The sequence below is a fragment of the Salvelinus fontinalis genome, chromosome 16 (genome assembly GCF_029448725.1).
Source record: "Salvelinus fontinalis isolate EN_2023a chromosome 16, ASM2944872v1, whole genome shotgun sequence".
NCBI lineage: Eukaryota > Metazoa > Chordata > Actinopteri > Salmoniformes > Salmonidae > Salvelinus > Salvelinus fontinalis.
The window spans coordinates 10075907-10098212 of NC_074680.1; the positions used below are offsets into that span (position 1 = coordinate 10075907).

General features: G+C 46.2%; 1 protein-coding gene and 1 long non-coding RNA gene across 5 annotated transcripts; one reads left to right on the forward strand and one right to left on the reverse strand.

Moving 5' to 3' along the window:
* Nucleotides 1-10546: 10546 nt before the first annotated feature.
* On the forward strand, nucleotides 10547-15235 carry LOC129812621 (uncharacterized). 3 transcript variants are annotated; one of them, XR_008753036.1, is made up of 4 exons: nucleotides 10547-10631; nucleotides 10846-10915; nucleotides 11128-13850; nucleotides 14157-15235. It is a non-coding gene; the product is annotated as an uncharacterized LOC129812621 (long non-coding RNA). The 3 variants fall into 3 exon arrangements; XR_008753035.1 differs by having other exon boundaries at nucleotides 10582-10915; nucleotides 14157-14328; nucleotides 14484-15235; XR_008753034.1 differs by having other exon boundaries at nucleotides 10582-10915.
* Nucleotides 15236-15239: 4 nt separating this feature from the next.
* On the reverse strand, nucleotides 15240-21805 carry LOC129812620 (akirin-2-like). Of its 2 annotated transcripts, XM_055864340.1 has the most exons (6): nucleotides 21561-21805; nucleotides 21122-21315; nucleotides 16395-16529; nucleotides 16110-16259; nucleotides 15942-16013; nucleotides 15240-15812 (listed from the first exon to the last, which is right to left on the reverse strand). In XM_055864340.1, exons 2-6 carry the CDS (start codon nucleotides 21294-21296, stop codon nucleotides 15802-15804), a joined length of 543 nt encoding a protein of 180 aa, XP_055720315.1. In that variant the 5' UTR covers nucleotides 21297-21315; nucleotides 21561-21805; the 3' UTR covers nucleotides 15240-15801. The 2 variants fall into 2 exon arrangements, with proteins under 2 accessions (XP_055720315.1, XP_055720313.1); XM_055864338.1 differs by having other exon boundaries at nucleotides 21122-21805.
* Between the last annotated feature and the right edge of the window lie 501 nt (nucleotides 21806-22306).

Consider the following 22306-nt stretch of genomic DNA (forward strand, 5'->3'; position numbering starts at 1 on the left):
TAGACTCCGTCTCATGCTACCACTAGAGTGAGAACACCGCCAGCATTCAAAAGTGACCAAAACATCAGCCAGGAAGCATAGGAACTGAGAAGTGGTCTGTGGTCACCACCTGCAGAATCACTCCTGTTTTGGGGGGTGTCTTGCTAATTGCCTATAATTTCCACCTTTTGTCTATTCCATTTGCACAACAGCATGTGAAATTTATTGTCAATCAGTGTTGCTTCCTAAGTGGACAGTTTGATTTCACAGAAGTGGGATTGACTTGGAGTTACATTGTGTTGTTTAAGTGTTCCCTTTATTTTTTTGAGCAGTGTATATAAGTCCCAAAATGGTGTGACAAACTGGGCCCCAACTATCCACTGCCCAAAAGCGGAAGAATTTGGAAAGAATTCAGACCCCTCGACTTTTCCCACTTTGTTACGTTACAGCCTTATTCTAAAATGTATTAAATACATTTTGTTCCTCAATCTACACACAATACCCCATAATAACAATGCGAAAAAATGTTTTTAATGTTGTGAGACTCGAAATTGAGCTCAGGTGCATCCTGTTTCCATTGATCATCTTTGAGATGTTTCTACAACTTGATTGGAGTCCACCTGTAGTAAATTCAATTGATTGGACATGATTTGGAAAAGCACACACCTGTGTATATAAGGTCCCACAGGAGGTGACCAAGAACCCGATGGTCATTCTGACAGAGCTCCTCTGTGGAGATAGGAGAAACTTCCAGAAGGACAACCATCACTGCAGCACTCCACCAATCAGGCCTTTATGGTAGAGTGGCCAGACGGAAACCACTCCTCAGTAAAATGACAGCCCGCTTGGAGTTTGCCAAAAGGCACCTAAAGGACTCTGACCATGATAAACAAGATTTCTCTGGTCTGATGAAACCAAGATTGAACTCTTTGGCCTGAATGCCAAGCGTCACATCTGGAGGAAACCTGGCACCATCCCTACGGTGAAGCATGGTGGTTGCAGCATCATGCTGTAGGGATGTTTTTCAGCGGCAGGGAATGGGAGACTCAAGGGAAAGATGAACGGAGCAAAGTACAGAGATCCTTGATGAAAACCTGCTCCTGAGCGCTCAGGACCTCAGACTGAGGTGAAGGTTCACCTTCCAACAGGAAAACGACCCTAAGCACACAGCCAAGACAACGCAGGAGTGGCTTCGGGACAAGTCTCTGAATGTCCTTGAGTGACCCAGCCAGAGCCCGGACTTGAACCCGATCGAACATCTCTGGAGAGACCTGAAAATAGCTGTGCAGCGACGTTCCCCATCCAACGTGACAGAGCTTGAGAGGTTCTGCAAAGAAGAATGGGAGAAACTCCCCAAATACAGGTGTGCCAAGCTTGTAGTGTCATAGCCAAGAAGACTTGAGGCTGTAATCTCTGCCAAAGATGCTTCAACAAAGTACTGAGAAAAGAGTCTGAATACTTACGGAAATGTGTTTATTCCATTTTTTGGGGGGGGGGAAACTGTCATTATGGGATATTGTGTGTAGATTGAGGGGGGAAAACTATTTAGAATAAGGCAATAACATAACAAAACATGGAAGAAGTGTAGGGGTCTGAATACTTTGTGAATGCAATGTATATCTGACTAGGCAGCGGCGCTGTCCTTTCAGCACCACAGAGTTGACCAGGGTTCCCCAAATGTCATTTCCATGTTATTTGGTTGAGTTTGCTTTGTTTGTCATGCATGCGTCTTTAACTTCCTTAAATAAGTAGGCTTTCTATATTTCATTTAAATTCATCATACACCTAGATTTATTCGTCGATTTTATCTGTCATTGATTGTATTTACTGGGAATCTGTTATGTGCACCGATAGCAGCCTTGCAGTAACATGACAGCCTTTAGTGGCTTGAAGATCAATTTTCTTTCGTGAAGCTCATTAGTTATTTATGGTTTTACTTATTTATGGTTCGATATACACTGCTCAAAAAAATAAAGGGTACACTTAAACAACACAATGTAACTCCAAGTCAATCACACTTCTGTGAAATCAAACTGTCCACTTAGGAAGCAACACTGATTGACAATAAATTTCACATGCTGTTGTGCAAATGGAATAGACAAAAGGTGGAAATTATAGGCAATTAGCAAGACACCCCCAATAAAGGAGTGATTCTGCAGGTGGTGACAACAGACCACTTCTCAGTTCCTATGCTTCCTGGCTGATGTTTTGGTCACTTTTGAATGCTGGCGGTGCTCTCACTCTAGTGGTAGCATGAGACGGAGTCTACAACCCACACAAGTGGCTCAGGTAGTGCAGCTCATCCAGGATGGCACATCAATGCGAGCTGTGGCAAGAAGGTTTGCTGTGTCTGTCAGCGTAGTGTCCAGAGCATGGAGGCGCTACCAGGAGACAGGCCAGTACATCAGGAGACGTGGAGGAGGCTGTAGGAGGGCAACAACCCAGCAGCAGGACCGCTACCTCCGCCTTTGAGCAGGAGGAGCACTGCCAGAGCCCTGCAAAATGACCTCCAGCAGGCCACAAATGTGCATGTGTCAGCATATGGTCTCAAGGGCTCTGAGGATCTCATCCCGTACCTAATGGCAGTCAGGCTACTTTGAACTGCATTTACTAGTCATGTTTGTTGATAGGCTATCATTTCATTACTACTTTTGGTTATAATAGCCTACGAATTAATTGTTTGTATAGTATTGTCATTTATTATTGAGAAACTCTTTACTGCCTTTTTACTCCCTTTTCAGAACTATGGCTGACTTTATAGTTAACCTGAGTCTACTCCAGACTCTGTGGATTTGTGTAGCTCTATGAACGGCGACCTTAAGTAGACTTAAGTGAAGTCATTTCAATAACCTGAAAAGTTAGGACCTTCGCTAGCTGTCATAACTGAATGATGCATGTTTACGATGCAAATTAAAGACACCATGCGCAAACTCGGATTCATGATGCATGTACAACATGAACAGCGCCATCTGCTGGATAATTGAGATTACAAAATGAAATAGCACTGACATGACAATGGTTCAGGTCACTGGAAAGTTTATTTTGCCTTCCCCTTACCGTACTGTCAACTATTATTCTATTGCTAATTTGTAAATACAGAGCTCAACCATGCACAGAACGGAACTTTTTCCTCCCGGAACTACGCTAAATGTGCTTGCTTAGTGACATCATAATTTGATCTTCCAGTAAAACATGGCATCAGGCAAACGCCTTGATGGGTTTGATTGTTTAATTGTCAGAGGCAGAAAGGAATCATTTCTAGGACTGGAGGCTTCGGTGTTAACAGGTGCAAATGTCAATGATGGTGCGCTCTCATCCCTGCGCTATAACTATTTTGTTATGAAACCCCTAAAAGTTAGCTATCACGTAGGCCTACCTTTTCATTGATGAAGGTCTGTACGAGATCCTCATCAAACCCTCGATCTCTCAAAAAGCGCAGCAATTCCTGGCTCTGCTCCATCTCTAGCTAGCCTATACTCCGGAGGATAGAGGGTTCAGACTGGTTAGATATATATCAAAAACTAGCTAGCTACGTATGCTAGCCTGGCTATCAGCTAGTATAACGTTACAGGTGAATGTATTGTCATAGCAACAAATCAAATAGCTATCAATTGCTTAAATTGCTACACCGTGAACGAGCAAGACAGCTAACTAGCACAGCTGAGTCCGCCAGCTACATTAGAAATCAATTAGGGGTGCATACACAATGAATGGAAAAACATGCAGATTATTAAAATTGAGGGAATTAAAAAATGTAATGAGGGAACGAATACAAAATCGGAGAGAACTGCTAAAAACAAAAACACGAATTCATTTGAAAAAAATCTGTGAAAGGATTTTTTTTAAATCGGGAGAATTTATACTTGTGTAATGACCTGACTAGATCATAAATGAACAATTGTTCAGACAGAGGCTTGAGTTTGCGAATTTACGGTTTATTAAACCAACTTTACACAGGCTACTGTTTGAGCCGTAGGACACGCCAAATAAATGACAGATAACCCACAAGCCAATCGTGACCTTCTCTTGTGAAGCCCAGACGTAAGAGAGAACAAAGGCGAAACCTGGTCTTAACTTCCAATGCTCCATCCCCCTGCCCAACCCCCCTCCACGCCACTCCGCCAACCACCAGGATGCCCGGCATCAGAACATTCCAGGCATTCCCGTGATTGGCAGATAGCAGGTTGATTGACATGTCGGACCCCGCGAACACTGGGTACTGGTCAGTACAACACAACCACCTACTAGCCTAACACATAACACACAGCTGTCTGTGCGGGTCGCTACACAGCCCCCCCACCACAAAGTCCCTCGTCCCCGAGGGAACAAACAAAGTCTCTGAAGCGACCCGGAGGTCTCCTTTGCCTGCGTGGCCGTGATGGTCGCAGAGTGCTCCTCTGGGAACCAGGGGATGAAGGCAGGGATATGGGGGACAAGGAAGCGGGAACGGGTAATACAGTCCGTGGCTCTGGGGAACCACGCGGTGACACAGGGAGGGAGGCAGGGGGAGTGGGCTGTCTGGAGCCTTGTCTGCGGCACCTGGGGGTGGGTGCCTGGAGAATGGCATTGCCAGAGAGGGGAATTGTGGGGGTTCCTGGGGTTTGGGGAGAAGAGGCCCCTCTGTATGGGGCTAACCTGTCCCGGTGCAGTGCCACCTTTCTCCCCCTGGAGGAAGCTGCACCCGGTAAACAACCTCCCTTACCCTCTCCAGGACACTGCAGGGTCCCACCCAGTGACTGTCCAACTTGGGGCATCTGCCTTTTTTCCTTAGCGGGCTGTAGACCCAGACCAGCTCCCCAGCCACAAAGTGCCTTCCCCGGGTGTGCACGTCATAGTTCCTCTTCTGCCTCACACCTGCATTCACCAGCTGCTCTCTGGCGAAGGTGTGGGCTCTCCAGGCGGTCCTGGAGTCTCCGGGCATACTCCGGCCCCGGGGGAACATAAGGGCTATCCAGGGGCCAACCAAACGCCATCTCCGCAGGGGTGCGGATCTCTCTCCCCAGCATGAGGAGGGCAGGCGTGCAGGAGGTGGAGTCTTGGACAGCGGAGCGGCATGCCATGAGGACCATAGGCAGGTGCTTGTCCCAGTCACGCTGGTGTTTGGAAGAGACGATGGCCAGCTGCTGTCCAAGCGTTTTGTTGAAGCGCTCCACAAGGCCATCACTTTGAGGATGGAGAGGAGTAGTGCGGGTCTTGTGCATACCCAGCCTCTCACACATGGTGGCGAACACACGGGACTCAAAGTTTCTGCCCTGGTCGCTGTGGATGGACTCTGCAGCTCCAAACCTGCTGAACATCCCCGCTGTCAGGGCGTCGACGATGGTCTCTGCCTCCTGGTCAGGCAGAGCATAGGCCTCGGGCCATTTTGTGAAATAGTCCATGGCCGTGAGCACCCAGCGGTTTCCACTGTCTGTGGTGGGGAACGGCCCAACTACATCCACTCCCACCCTCTCCATGGGAGCCCCCACTGGGAACTGTTGGAGCTGAGCATGAGAGCGGCCTGGGGGGCCCTTTCTCGCTGTGCAGTTGTCACAGCGGCGACAAAAGTCCTCCACATCCCTCTTGTGCTGCCCCCAGTAGAAGCCCTGACGGAGACGGCGCAGTGTTTTTGTGACCCCAAAGTGTCCAGTCCCCACCCCGCCATGAGTACTCTGGAGCACAGCCTCCCGCAATGCTTTTGGGACCACCACCTGCCACCTCTCCTCTCCCGTAGCTGACTCCTTCCATGCCCGCTGTAGCACGCCATCAGCCAGCCGCAGTCTCTCAAACTTTGACCACAACCCTTTGGTCGCGAGTGAGAGCGCTGTCACCTCTTCCCATGGTGGCCTCACCTGTGCCTCTGCCCACTGTAGCACTGGCTGTAGGTCTGTGTCCTGTCCCTGCTGCTGCTGCCATTCAGCCACGTCGACAGTCTGCAGCTCACAGCAGACAGGCCCGCTCGCCCGACACACTGTGGCACAGACCCCCTCTGCACACAGCTCTCTCTCCCGCCCCTCTCTCCGTTCACAGTGGCGGCAGCCGTCTGCAGTACAGGGCCGACGGGACATGGCGTCGGCGTTGGAGTGGCGTGCCCCTGCCCTGTGCTCCACCGTGAAGTCATACGGCTGAAGCTCCTCCAACCAGCGTGCCACCTGCCCCTCTGGCTCTCTGAAAGACATGAGCCACTGGAGAGCAGAGTGGTCAGTCCTTACAGTAAAGGGCAGACCACCCAGGTAGTACTTGAAGTGTTTGACGGAAGCCACAACAGCCAAGAGCTCCCGCCGGGTGACACAGTAGCGGCGCTCATGTTTGTCAAATGTTTTACTGAAGTACGCCACCACTCTCTCCCCCTCTGGCCCCACCTGGGCCAGCACCCCACCCATGCCCACATTGCTCGCGTCTGTGTCCAGGATAAAGGGCAAGGTGAGGTCAGGGGGGGCGAGCACGGGGGCCTCGATCAGTGCACGTTTGAGGGTGTTGAACACCTCCTCGCACTCCACTGTCCAAGTGAAAGCCTTGTCCTTCGGCAGCAGGCGGTTCAGTGGAGCAGCAACGCTTGAGAAGCCCCGTACAAACCTCCTGTAGTACGAGGCCAGGCCCAGGAAGCTCTTCAGCTGACGCTGGTCGGTGGGGGTGGGCCAGTCTCTGACAGCCCCTACCTTGTCCTCCATGGTGCTGATCCCCTCCTTCCCCACTCGGTGGCCCAAGAAGGACACCTCTCTCCTCATGAAGTGGCACTTCTCGGGGTGGAGCTTCAGACCTGCGGCAGCCACCCTCTCCAGCACATGCCGTAGCGCCCCCAGGGCTGACTGGAAGGAGCTGCCATGGGCCAGGATGTCATCGAGGTATACCAGACACTGCTGTCTGGGGATGCCATCCAGCACCCTGTCCATCAAACGCTCAAAAGTAGCTGGAGCGTTGCACAGGCCAAAGCACAGGACCTTGAACTGCCAGTGTCCTCTGTTAGTGGAGAATGCAGTTTTGGCTCTGGCCTCTGGGGAGAGGGGCACCTGCCAGTAGCCACTGCGGAGGTCTAGTGAGGAGAACCAGGAGGACCCCCCTAACCAGGTCCAGCGACTCATCGATACGTGGTATGGGGTATGAGTCCTTCCTGGTTACCTCATTCAGCCGCCTGTAGTCCGCACAGAACCTCAGCTTGCCCCCCTTCTTCGGAACCATGACGACTGGCGCCGCCCAGGGGCTGTCTGAGGGCTCAATGAAGTCTGCCCGCTGCAGCTCCAACACAGCCTTGTCTGCCGCCTCCTGGCGTGCCAGCGGGATACCGCGGGGACGCATCTTGATGGGTCGAGCATCACCTGTGTCGATCTCATGCTGCACCAGATGAGTCTGACCCACCTCTTCCTCACTCAGCGCAAAGCTGTCTCTGAATTCAAACAGCAACTGCCACAACCGTTCCTGCTGCTCGGGGTCAAGACCAACACAGTTCCTCCCCCATATCTCCCTCACCGCAGACAGTGTCCTCTCCTCTCCCATCTGGGGTAGCTGGGCTGGGGGGGCGTGGTCTGGGCTCACAGAGGGCTGTGTCATGGAGGTAGCTGGGGGAATGTAACACACCGCCGTAGGTGACAGGGGGGCTGGGGAAAAGTCACACACAGCTGTGGGGGAGGGGGGGCAGCCATGAGTCTCTGCTGCTTTAACTGTTGGAGTAAAGGGTTTGTTGGGTTGAGTGAATGTGACATTAGGGGGGGGCCATGGTGACTTCCGGCCCTCCCTGGAAGCTCAGTGTGCCTCTATTTAGGTCTAACTGGCAGCCTGTGCTCCTAAGAAAGTCCAACCCTAGGATACAAGGGTCCTGCACAGCTGCCACCCACACACGATGACGCACAGTCCTGCCCCCTACTGTCAGTCATTATTCCCTTCCCTTTCATGGGTGCCAGCTCACCTGTGACTGTGCGGAGCTGCACAGTTGTAGGCTCACACTGAGTCCAACCTGGCACAATATCTGGCCTCACCAGGGTTACTGTGGACCCAGTGTCCACCAGGGCGGAGCAGGGCACCCCCCCCCACAGTGACAGGGACATGACAAAAGTCCCCAACACAGGTCCAGCCCACCACAACAACAGGCTCCATCCGCTTGCTCTCGTCTGCTTCTGGGGGAAGTGGAGCCTTGCTTCCCCGTCTGTGCCGGTGGGCTCCTCCTGAAGATGATGGTGGTTGGGATAGAAAGCCAGGGGTCCGCAGGGGTCTATGCGGACCCCGAGCCGTTTCCCTGAGCTCTGGGGGACATGGGGCAATTTCGGCGCAGATGGCCTGGCTGGCCACAACCCCAGCAGACCCTGGGACCAGGGTGTGTGTTTCGTGCCGCCTATAGCGACACAGCACGAATGAGTTCTGTCATTTCAGCCACCCATGCAGGCTTTTCCGGCTCCGGGCTGCTCTGCCCCCCAGCTCGCACAGAGGGTGTGTCTCCCTGCACCCCCACCAAAGCCCCAGCTGAAGCCCCAGCCCACACCAGCTCCCTCTCCAAAGCCATCTCCAAGGCTATCTGCAATGACTCAGGATGAGCCAGCTGGGTCTGTATGCGCAGCTCCGTAGGAGAGAGTGCCAGTATGAACTGGTCCCGTGCTAGCTCGCTCTGCACGGAGGGGGGCATGTGAGCATATGCCCGCCGAGAGAGGCTCTCAATGTCATTAGCTAGCACCCGGGCTGCCTGCGTCTATTACTCAGTTCGGAGCGCAGCAGCCCGGGCTGTACACACTGTCCATAGCGCCTCCTCAGTGCTCCCACTAAAGCACCATAATCATGTATGTCCTCGGGGCTAATCAATATCAAACAGGCCAGAGCTTCATCCGTGAGGCATAAAGCCAACTGCAGTGCCCTTTCTTCATCCGACCACCCCCTAAAATGAGCTAACAGTTCAAACTGAGCATGAAAAGCTTCCCAATCCGCCTTACCAGAATACTTCGGGGTCTTAACAGATACGGACGCAGCCGGGAACTGGGCGCCGCCATGTTTGTTTACATCCTGAGCCCCAGATTCCTCGTCCCGCCGCGTCGACGTCACCACTTCGGCCCGCCCACCAGAATCCGCGCGAAACACAGTCAACGAGGCGCTCATGCCCGCTTCAGCCGCCATCACTCTAGCGTCCTCCCTCAAGCGGCCTCTGCGCTCCGACGCCCTGGCGATCTCCTCAGCCAGAACCTCCGACGTCCATGCACACGCACCTCCTTGGCCATAATCGTCCCCTACCTCCACCTTCACTTTCGGATTCCCTCGAAGCATTTTCAACCCCCGTTCTCACCTACGGTAGCTAGCCACATAAATCAGCTAGCTAGCTGGCTAACTTTTATCAACGTTTTTACTTCTGACACCAATGTAATGACCTGACTAGATCATAAATGAACAATTGTCCAGACAGAGGCTTGAGTTTGTGAATTGACGGTTTATTAAACCAACTTTACACAGGCTACTGTTTGGGCCGTAGCACACGCCAAATAAATGACAGATAACCCACAAGCCAATCGTGACCTTCTCTTGTGAAGCCCAGACGTAAGAGAGAGAACAAAGGCGAAACCTGGTCTTAACTTCCAATGCTCCATCCCCCTGCCCAACCCCCCTCCACGCCACTCCGCCAACCGCCAGGATGCCCGGCATCAGAACATTCCAGGCATTCCCGTGATTGGCAGATAGCAGGTTGATTGACATGTTGGACCCCGCGAACACTGGGTACTGGTCAGTACAACACAACCACATAACACACAGCTGTCTGTGCGGGTCGCTACACTAGATTAGTCTGGCCGTTTTTTGTTCCCCACCACCATGACTACTAAAGTGCTCCGTATAATCTGTCAAATAATAAAACATATTTTACAGACCATAGTCTGTCTGGGACAGTCACATTTCGACAACTTCATCGGTTTCAAAGGTAGGTTAATGAGTCAATTTGTTTTATTGAGATTCCCTGTTGGGAGTGGTAAATTAATACATAATCGTGGCAAAATAACGTTACATCTTTCCCGCGTATGTCAGCTGGTTTACTAACTTTAGCTTGACAAAACGACTTTACCTATAATTTTGTTATCTAGCCACAAAACGTGTTTATTAAATTATTGCTTGTTGTCAGCCAACTGAAGTCCCAATGATCGTGTCATCATGTATATATCCCCCGCGTGTCTAGGGTTGCTTTGTGTTCAAGCCCAGTGCCAAAAAGAGAAAGAAGAGGCCAACTGTGGATGAGTGATTTTATAGATTATATGGGCTTGATCGCGCGCGTGAATGTTTTCTCCAGAGGATTATTTCGCTCATGGCAATGCGGACACAGAGAATAGCAGACATTATTGGAGAAAATGAAGGCAGACACCGAGGTGAGAGCATACTCTGTTCATTATCCTCTCAACATTGGGCATTGGCATCATTGTGCTTATGCCAATCAGCTGTGCCGTGTTTAGGAGGAAGCGATGTTCCAATATAAATATATAATATTGAACATCTATAATTGTGTCGGCTCTATTTATTACATTTCTATCTGTAACGTTGTGCACGTTTCACCTAACTGAAAAGTTACAAGCTTTTATCGGGCATGAAAATGTACATTGTTTACTCTTTACAGTTTCTGCAGGATGAGCTGAACAGGATAATCTTAGACAGCCTATTGGAGTTTATCAGAAAGAGTGCCTCCACTTTCCAGCGGGCCACGGATGACTGGGCATCAGGTATGAGAGCCAATGAGATTCCCACAGCTGCCCTAGTGCGTGGTATGTTACTCAAAAGAGAGGGTGTTTTGCATGACATGGGCTCATGCGATATGCTTAAATTAGTGTATTTTGATATGGTGTCCATGGGATAGAAATGAACTAAGTAACTGTATGTCTCTTCTCTTCTTACTGTGTTGGAGTGAATGTGCCAAATCATCAAATTACCTTTCAGAGCTCCTCTGACCAGCTGCAGCAGTAGGTGACTCCTTTTGTTGTCTTCATACAAGCCAAAGAGTGTGCAGGTCAGTCCCATGTATGTGGTACTTGAGAAATAACTCTTATTTCTATTATTAGTCAACAAGGGAATTTGTACAACTGCTATTTGAGGTTGGTAATTGGGTAGATTTAATTTATTTATACTTTGATGTAATAAGTATCTGCATGCCATTTTTATTATGACACATGGATACTACCTAACTCAAATCTTCATATTTTCATTTGGTTCTGTTCTCAGCCCTGAAGCACCTGATGCAGAGGGTTCTAGAGAGACTGATGGGTGCTTGTGTGTCAGTGGATGTTGAAGAGGAGGAAGAGCCTAAGCAACACAGTACCAATGTTAACCAGAAGAGGGTGCACTGTTCCCTTGGCACGCTCTGTGACTGGTACATTACTTTTCTTTTTCACCTTTATTTAACCAGGTAGGCCAGTTGAGAACAAGTTCTCATTTACAACTGCGACCTGGTCAAGATAAAGCAAAGCAGTGCGACACAAACAACACAGAGTTACACATGGAATACAGAAACGTACAGTCAATAACACAATAGAAAAGTCTATATACAGTGTGTGCAAATGAGGTAAGATTACGGAGGTAAGGCAATAAATAGGCCGTAGTGGTGAAGTAATTACAATTTAGCAATTAAACACTGGAGTGATAGATGTGCAGAAGATGAATGTGCAAGTAGAGATACTGGGGTGCAAAGTAGCAAATATAAATAACAGTATGGGGATGAGGTAGTTTGATGGGCTATTTACAGATGGGCTATGTACAGGTGCAATGATCTGTAAGCTGCTCTGACAGCTGATGCTTAAAGTTAGTGAGGGAGATATGAGTCTCCAGCTTCAGTGATTTTTGCAGTTCGTTCCAGTCATTGGCAGCAGAGAACTGGAAGGGAAGGCGGGTAACGGAGGAATTGGCTTTTGGGGGTGACCAGTGAAATATACCTTCTGGAGCACATGCTACGGGTGGGTGTTGCTATGGTGACCAGTGAGCTGAGACAAGGCGGGGCTTTATCTAGCAAAGACTTACAGATGACCTGGAGCCAGTGGGTTTGGCGATGGATATGTAGCGAGGGACAGCCAATGACAGCATACAGGTCGCAGTGGTGGGTAGTATATGGGGCTTTGGTGACAAAACGTATGGCACTGTGATAGACTACATCCAATTTGCTGAGTAGAGTGTTGGAGGCTATTTTGCCGAAGTCAAGGATCGGTAGGATAGTCAGTTTTACGAGGGTATGTTCGGCAGCATGAGTGAAGGATGCTTTGTTGCGAAATAGGAAGCTGGTTCTAGATGTAATTTTGGATTGGAGATGCTTAATAATGTGAGTCTGGAAGGAGAGTTTACAGTCTAACCAGTGTTAAGAGAATTATGTTCTCAATGTTCATAAACTGAACTTCAATTAACTACTCAGTCTGCAACCCAGAATTTGTAAGATACTGGTTGAAATGAAAACAGACAGAGGCCCAGCCTACAATAGTCAAATGTTTATTCACGAGAATGTTCTGAAGTCCACAATACCAAGACATCCATTTTATAGCGGCGCACATACTTCCACACAAACAGTAGATATCATACGCACATACATACACACGAACAGTAGGTATCCTACACACATACTGTATCACTACCCCGCCGACAAAGATTAGGGAGACCGTGAGAATCACTCCCTGTCCTCCCCCAAGATTAGGGAAACCGTGAGAAGTACTCCCTGCCCTCTCCCAAATTTCTCAGTGGCCCCTAGCCAAGGTCGGCACTGAATTTTGCTCAGACAGTCTGTGTTTAAGATACTATAAAGACATATTGTACAGATATATTGTTTTCCCCTAATTCTGACTAAAACTACACACATCATTTATTATAATTTTACTGACTAAAACTACACACATCATTGATAATAATTTTATGATTCTAATCAATTTCATACAATTATATGGTTTCAGGGTGGAATATTCTAATCATTCATTTAAACATATAAATTATATTAACACCAAACACCTAGGTATTTGTAGTTGTCCACATATTCTAAGAACCATCCAGAGTAGTGATGCTAGACGGGCGGGCAGGTGCAGGCAGCGATCGGTTGAAGAGCATGCATTTAGTTTTACTTGCATTTAAGAGCAGTTGGAGGCCACGGAAGGAGAGTTGTATGGCATTGAGGCTCGTCTGGAGGTTAGTTAACACAGTGTCCAAAGAAGGGCCAGATGTATACATAATGGTGTCGTCTGCGTAAAGGTGGACCAGAGAATCACCAGCAGCAAGAGCGACATAATTGATGTATACAGAGAAACGAGTCGGCCCGAGAATTGAACCCTGTGGCACCCCCATAGAGACTGCCAGAGGTACCGACAACAGGCCCTCCGATTTGACACACTGAACTCTGTCTAAGTAGTTGGTGAACCAGGCGAGGCAGTCATTTGAGAAACCAAGGCTGTTGTCTGCCAATAAGAATGTGGTGATTGACAGAGTCGAAAGCCTTGGCCAGGTTGATGAATACGACTGCACAGTATTGTCTTTTATCGATTGCGGTTATGATATCGTTTAGGACCTTGAGCGTGGCTGAGGTGCACCCATGACCAGCTCGGAAGACAGATTGCGTAGCGGAGAAGGTACGGTGGGATTGGTCGGTGATCTGTTTTGTTAACTTGGCTTTCGAAGACCTTAGCATGATCCCTGACCTCTGTCTCTGTTAGATTGATTGAATGGAGAAAATACACTTGTACTTGTGAGGGTACATCTAACATATGTTAAAAATGCTAATGCATGACATGCTGTATAATCTCCCCGTTCTTTGCAACAGTCGGTACGTGGAGCAGTTTCCTCTGATGTTTGTCTTTGGCATCACCACGTCTCCCAGCACCATTCAGCACATGCTACCCCAGTCCATATCCTTTCTGCTGTGCATTGAGCTCTTCCAGTCCCTGTCCTGCACCCAACACCTGACCACTGTCATAGACAAGGTAGGTCTGTAGCTACCATGGATCCATCCATTCACTTTGATGTAGTTGTATTGGACACAGTGATCATGCTCCTCTGTGCCCCATTCCTAAAGGTGCAGTTGAATACCAACTAGAGATCAACGTACATAACGCAGATTTTCACTCTTGATCCCCATTGATGACATGATTATTTTTTTGTTTTGTTGAACACAATGTTGACTGCTCTGTATTGTCTTTCAAAGACTAACTTTGAGATGTGGGCTGGATGTATTATTTTGGATTATTCCTGTGAATAGTTAACTTATGTTTTGCATTGCTTGTTCTCAGGTTTTTGTGTGTGTGTGTTGACCATGGGGCCCCCTTACCAGTTGGCTCTGCTGGAGCACTTCCACAGCCAGCCTCTCAGAGTGCTGTGCTGTAAGGAGGTGGCGGCCCTGGGCCTCGCCACTGAACTCAGCCAAGGCATGTAGAGAATCCAACAGCTACCATCCTTCATGAGGTGACTCTCACACATACGCACATGCAGGCCCAGAAGTCTCCAACACACACACACTTCTACCCATATCATGGTTGAGTAACATTATTTAAATGTGTGGTTCGTCTGTTTAAAAGTTGTTGTGATGCTTGGTGTTTACCTCACACCCTTTCCCCCAGGTACGTAAAGAAGCAGGCTCCCCAGGAGCAAATGGAGCTGTTGACCAGTGATGACAAATATTGAGTGCTGTTGAAAGGTTCTGAACCTTATATTGACAAGACTGAATTATGAGCTTACCGTAATGTATTGATTCTGGTCTTGGGTGATTGTTTGTCCTACCACTCTTTTTAGGAAGTGTGTCAGAAACTACTTAAAGTTCTTCGCAAATACCATAAGAAAGAACTACTACCCCATTCTGAGGTGTCTCCACGTTCTAACGTCTTCTCTACCGAAATACCTTCTGAGGAAACCGGTTTGAACATATTGTTTATCAAGGTTGCCATTGAAATTATACCTCAAGTTAGGAATGTAATTGTAGAGCATGGCACCAACTGTCTCGCCTGTTCCACATATGTCTCCATTTTCAGATAAGGGAACTGCAGATATCCTGTGTGGGTTTTTGGGTTTTCCAATTAAGACCTAGACAACCAGGTGAGGGAAGTTCCTACTAATTAGTGACCTTAATTCACCGATCAAGTACAAGGGTGGAGGAGCAAAATCCTGTTGACACTCGGCCCTCCGTGGAATGAGATTGACAAGTGCCTTTGACTTGGTAACTCCATAGTGGAGGCAGGGAGCTGTGGTGGAACACAAGCGACTGGGTTGACAGAACCTGATATCATCGGTATATCTACTTGATTACATTATTAGCTATTTACAATTGAAATATTAGATAGTACTTCAGTTAATTAAAGCATTACCCTGTTGTGACGACATGAAACTTAACATTTTATTGTTTTTTTCCCCTTCTACTAAGTACATAGGTTTGAAAGCAAAACAGTCAACGAAATAAATAACATTTTGAAAGCGGAAAAAATCTAATGAATTGAAGTTAGCCTTTGTAAAGTCCCATACAAAAAGGCTCTGGGGTATTGCAAATTATCTTCTCCAAACCGTACCTTCCACTTGCTAATAGATTGACCAGCAAACCTTTGTCTACATTCCTTTATCATATATACATGTGTAACAAAGAAATAAAACGGTGAATAAAGTCTGGAATGCCAGATGTCTTTATAAAAGTGAGTGACAACTTATCAATACAGGTACAGCAGGAGAAATGTAGGCCACTGGTAGAGGGGGTCCATATAATTACATTAGGAAGCACATAGTTGCTTACGTGAGAGAGAGATTACCACTGACAACGGCTTAGATAAACCTTTGCCCAAAGGAGAAATATGGCACAGTAAGACGTTTCATTAAACCAATCACTTGCATGGATTTCCAAAGATTTAAACTCTAACTTCCAGCAAGAGATGGTCGCCTGGCAAAGTCGGTCTCTCAGGAAACATCTGGAAATGAATAGATAAAAGCAGAAAAGAGGACATATTAACATAACCTTTAGAGTTTCTCCATTCAGGTGTCACAGTTGCCTACATGCACTGAGAATTAAATAGAAAAATCGGCAAAACAATACTCACAGCTTGCAGGTTGCTCTCCAAATCTTCGCATCAACTGGTCATGTGTAAACTTCACAAAAGTGTCATATTGTTCTGTAATAGAAATGTGGGAGGAAAGGGAGGGGTTTAATTTGCCTGTAACTAAAAACCACATGGTGCACTTTCTGAATTGTGTTTGACTGTCCACACCTGCCAACTTGGAAGTCATGGTCTCCTCATATTCCTCCCGCACTTTGTCTTCACGCTCCTTCAGTAGACGTTCACAAATCATTCCAACTTGTCTAAGAGTAAATAAGGGCTGTTCTTTCTTTGATGGAGAAGAACCTCCAGCAGATGTGCCTGCAGAGGACACAAGTAAAGCAATTAGGTCATTTGCATGTTGGGGGGGAAAAAAGGAGTAGTTCCTTTATTATTGTGGATCTCCCCCACTCACCAGGGTTTAGGCTAATAGTACACTATAAGCTCATAACAAACCTGGCATACTGGATCCACTAAGATGGGGTGGAGACTCTGGCGAGTAGCAACCCTCTGTCTGTTGGTAAACTCCATCTATGTGCTTTCTCTTCTGAATGCGTTTGTACTCCTGCTTGATGTTGTTCAGAATTTGCTCTAGAATAAGATAGTACACAGAGTCTAAATTATTCAGATAGGACGTTGGTCAAACAACTTGTCAAATCTAATGGAGGCCTCGCACTACAGTGCAATCCTTATCACTCCTTATGGCCGACAACAACATGTTAACAAAGACAGTACAGTATGAAGATATGCAGAAACTGCTTCTCCAATAGAAATCCCTGATCACTCTTGTCAGCGATGTCAAGATGATGTTCACTAGCAAAGCTCATGCGCAGAAACACGTCATCGGGTCTAACAGTCTTGTTGCGCAGGCTGTCAAATGAAAGGCACTCCTTTGATAAAAAAGTTTGTTACTTTCACAAGGTTGTAGTAATGACAGTTGCAGCTACTTCAGACATGGGCTCGAATCTAGGTTTTGGCTTTAAAATGAAAGAAAATTAACTACTAAGGATAAATTTCACTTCTCCCATTGACTTGACAAACCCCGGTCTGATCTGTATGGAGCGAGATAGCTGCCAATAGGTTGAACGTACGTATCGTTAGGACTGTAATAAAATCCATATGTAAATTGTTAGGATCATAAGAAAAGCCATTAATGAAACCTGGAGCGTAAAATTAGATCTGTAAACGTATGTTACGACTATGAATGAACATTTACACGTTTAATTCTTAATTTACGTCTCACTTTACTGGGTTAAAGATCTTTTTTGTGTACAAACTTTTGTCAGCAATGCAAAGGAATGTAGCTAGTCAATCAAGCAACTCTAGCCCAGAAGTTAGTTGCTTTGCAGCGTCTGGTTTCAATTCCAAAATAAGTCTAGAGATTTTTTTAGATCTGCATTCAATAACAATGTTATACCAGTAGATGGTGTAGTATTGGCTTGGGCATTTGACTTGTGTGAGAATGATAAAGACACAGAAGTAAATATGATTTAGGCTAGGCCTATTCCGCTATCGAAATATGCCATGCTGTTGTGTTATTTAATGGCCATATAATTGCATAATTTATTTTATAGCCACGTGGGGCTACTGTGGTGATCATGTAACCTAATGAATCACACTTTTTTCCAGTATTTCAGAGTACGGACTATAGGCCTTTATTAGGCATGATCATGTAACCTAATGAATCACACTTTTTTCCAGTATTTCAGAGTACGGACTATAGGCCTTTATTAGGCATTTTGACTGTTGTTTTTAAGAATTCCACTCTTTATGTAGGCTTGTTTTAGACATTTGCGTTGCACAACCACATCACGCAGAGGCTATATCCATGTCAATAAATGATGAAACAAAATATTGCCTAAGTCTTGGCTATTACCCGTCCTGAGCGAAAAAGCCAAGGGGTCCCAAAGACTATCTATAGACTATTCTTATTGACAGATCTGTTTAAGCTATCAGCCACTGCACGTGCTTCAACTATTTTGTTTTGAAATTATTTAGATGCTCTATTTAGAGGCCTGGGAGCTAGGGTCTCTTTTTAAAGGGGAGCCCTATAATAAACAGATATAAAACACAAATAGTTCTAAAATTATTCCGCAAGACACCAGTACCCAAAATGATAGGCCTTCAACTTTTAGGCATTGCCATTTAGGATTTTTTATTTTGATATGCCTAAATTAAACATTTAAATGTTAAAATGATAGGCTAAAGAACCTTTTGATAATTTTGAATACTTATAGATTTCAATAAATAAATGGATAAGAATGCTCTATTCTCTTTGATTTAGTTCCTATTTCAACTCAGACAAATTACTGAATGGATGGCATACTGACGGACTGAACTGAATGAAGGATGAATGCAATGTTCAAATATGTTGGAATGACGAGTTGCACACATCATGCATGCTCATCACTTTATTTGTCTAGTAGGCAAATAGGCCTACATTAGGGTATAACTATGGCTGCATGCCTCGAAGTGCATCTTCTGAGGCTGAGGGGTGCTTTTCCAAAGTCGCATGGTGCTGCATGGGGATCACAAGCTCTTCAACTGGGCAGCAGTGTCACGATGGAGAGAATAGCCTATATGGAGACTACTTAAGACCATTGCAACAGAGTTACTGTAAAGTGTGGGAATAAGCTTATGCCGGACTTAGCCTACGTTTAACCCCTCCCTTATTCCTTTCACAGTCCATATGTTCATGACCCGGTTCATATAAATCATGTCAAATTATTTTACATTCATGTTAACCCCTCGTACAGAGTATGCTTTGGCAAGATTGAGTGACCTATTATTGTTCTATGTGTCATTATTCCTGGTAGATACTACTGGTTATGATTACAGACAGAGCCCAGAGAATGGGATGGTGCAATATTGAATTAGTCTTATTTTGATAAGGTGCATGGATGGGGATGTCCACGTCACCCAGAGATATGCCCATGCTTTAGAGATACAACAGTGAAGTTTCAGTCCGCTAGGTGTAGGCATAACACAGCTAGTGCTATCTAGACTTGCGCTGGTAAACAAATCCATTACATTAAGTACCTAATGTGAAGTAAACTTAACTAAAGAGTAATAGGGAATGGAGACTTAACTTGAAAACATGCTGGATACCTCTTTCCGGTTTCCTTGACTTTCGTTTTTTTTTTTTAAATGCTGTGTTGTGCTTGTTCACAGCACTCCTCACAGGCCATTTGGTGTGCGTTTTTTGTTTGTTTGTTGGTGATATGAAACTGACAGAAAGCTCAAAAGGTATTATTGTTCGTAAAGATTGCAACAACATTCGTTCAAGCCTAAAATGTTAGTCCGTAATCGTAACATGGTGTTTATGTTCACAGATGAAATTTAACGTTTACGTTTCATGTTTCACACATGGCTTTTCTTACGATCCTAACAATTTACATATCGATTTTCTTATGATCTAACGATACGTACGTTCAACCTTTTGGCAGGTCTCTCGCTCCATAAGTCTGCTTCGCAATGCGTTCCCGTAAGTATCACAATGTTGCGCCTCTGGGTTTGAAAACACGGATATTTTTTCAAGATACAGTGCATTTGGAAAGTATTCAGACACCTTGACTTTGCCCATATTTTGTTATGTTACAGCCTCATGTTACAGCCCCCCCCCCCCCCCCTCATCAACCTACACACTATCACATTTACATAAGTTTTCAGACCCTTTACTCAGTACTTGAGTACCTTTGGCAGCGATTACAGCCTCGAGTCTTCTTGGGTATGACGCTACAAGCTTGGCACAACTGTATTTGGGGAGTTTCTCCAAAGCTCTGTCAGGTTGGATGTGGAGCGTTGCTGCACAGCTATTTTCAGGTCTCTCCAGATATGTTCGATGGGGTCAAGTCCGGGCATTCAGAGACTTGTCCCGAAGCCACTCCAGCGTTGTCTTGGCTGTGTGCTTAGGGTCGTTGTCCTGTTGGAAGGTGAACCTTCTCCCTAGTCTGAGGTCCTGAGCAGGTTTTCATCAAGGATCTCTCTGTCCTTTGCTGCGCTCATCTTTGCCTCGATCCTGAAAAGTCTTCCTGCCGCTAAAAAACATCCCCACAGCATAATGCTGCCACCACCATGCCTCATCGTAGGGATGTTGCCAGGTTTCCTCCAGATGTGACGCTTGGCATTTAGGCCAGAGTTCAATCTTGGTTTCATCAGACCAAAGAATCTTGTTTTTTCAAGGTCAGAGTCCTTTAGCCTTTTGGTAAACTCCAAGCTGGCTGTCATGTGCCTTTTATTGAGGAGTGGCTTCCATCTAGTTACTCTCCCATAAAGGCCTGATTGGAGAAGTGCTGCAGAGATGGTTGTTCTTCTGGAAGGTTCTCCCATCTCCAGTCACCTCCCTGACCAAGGCCCTTCTCCCGCGATTGCTCAGTTTGGCTGGGCGGTCAGCTCTAGGAAGAGTCTTGGTGGTTCCAAACTTCTTCCATTTAAGAATGATGGAGGCCACTGTGTTCTTGGGGACCTTCAATGCTGCAGACATTTTTTGGTACCCTTCCCCAGATCTGTGCCTCGACACAATCCTGTCTCGGAGATCTACAGACAATTCCTTCGACTTCATGGCTTGGTTTTTGCTCTGACATGCACTGTCATCTGTTGGACCTTATATAGACAGGTGTGTGCCTTTCCAAATCATGTCCAATCAATTGAATTTACCACAGGTGGACTCTAATCAATTGTCAGTATGGTGTACTTTGTGTAGATTGATGAGAAAAAACATTTAATCAATTTTAGAATAAGACTAACGTAACAAAATGTAGAAAAAGTCAAGGGGTCTGAATACTTTCCGAATGCACTGAGGCTGCTGCAATAACACAAGTAGCTATTGGCTAACATGCTAACTTAAAAAGCCCAGTGCCATTAACGTGATTTTCCTGTGTTTTATATTTCCACACTATGAGGTTGAAATAATATTGTGAAAAATGCCCTTCTAGCGTAAGAGCTGTTTTAAAAGACCACCTGAAATTTCAGCCTGTTTTGGTGGAATTGAGTTTTGGCCTGCCAGCAATTTTTCTTTTTGACTATTGTTTTAAATTAAAATCACAGTAAGGTACTTAATTACCTATAAATTGTTTGATTAAAAACAACTGCTGCATTGGTCCTTTAACTTGCAGCAAGATTGCCCACTACCTGTCTTGCAAGATGTCTGGTATGAGTTTGGGTTCATCCGGTATAGTACTTACCAGCTGATAGTCTGGATGACACTTCTCCAAATGGTGACGGCTCCATGCGAAGGTATTTCCGTGGTGATGAGGAGGATGATGGGGACACCGGAATACATCTTCTCCTTTTAGGGGACGTCGGACTCATCAATGGATCAAAATCCATGGTCCTTTTCAGGGTCGCTCCACACGCCATGATTTGAACCTAGGAAGGTCTACAAAGACCGAACGAGGAACAGTGTAGCTAATGCGAAACACAAAAGAAAATGGCTTTCTAACGTTCGTTAGCTAGCTAAGAAAGAGCTTATCCTGATGGTTTTTCAGCTAGCTGGCCAGCTTTGCAACTTCGACAAGTCCAGGAAGGAGTCTTGCGACTGTTGTTGGCTACCGTTAGCTAACTTATCACGCTAACGTTAGCTAGCTAGCGTTAACCAACCAAATTAAAACAAATTCCCTTCACCTTTCCGGGGAAAAGTTGCCCTCCTCTTATCACTCCGACGGCCGTGTAACGTTGACTTTTGTTACACTCTTCCCTATCTTATAACGTTATCTGTTTGGATGTCCTTAGCTAGCTAAGTTATACATTCAAACGAAGATATAACTTGCTGCCTAACGTTACCATCTTGAAAGGCAGCTAACGTCAGCTTTTTCTTGTTTTTGACCACCAGAGCCGTCTGTTTCTCATATTGATGACGTCAAATATTCAATTATGCGCTCATGCCGGGTGGGTTGGGCATCAATCAATCAATCAATTTTATTTTATATAGCCCTTCGTACATCAGATAATATCTCGAAGTGCTGTACAGAAACCCAGCCTAAAACCCCAAACAGCTAGAATGCAGGTGTAGAAGCACGGTGGCTAGGAAAAACTCCCTAGAAAGGCCAAAACCTAGGAAGGCATGCGCTGATGAGACTGATGATGGTGGGATTTGGACTGCGCTCCCTGCAATCTGGGATCCATAGGACGTCCCAACTCTGACATTAGCTGATTGAAGTTGAAATGTAAAATGGTCAAAGAGTTAGATAAGGGTAGGGACGTCTCAAGGCTTCCGGATAGCACTAACCTTTGTAGTGCAGACAAAAGTTGGACGTTTGTGTGGTAATGGAATTACATAATAAATTACATCATTTTGCGCTGCTACCCATATACATTAGTATATATCCAGTAGCCATATTCATACACATTCTTGTTACTTTAATCTTGAA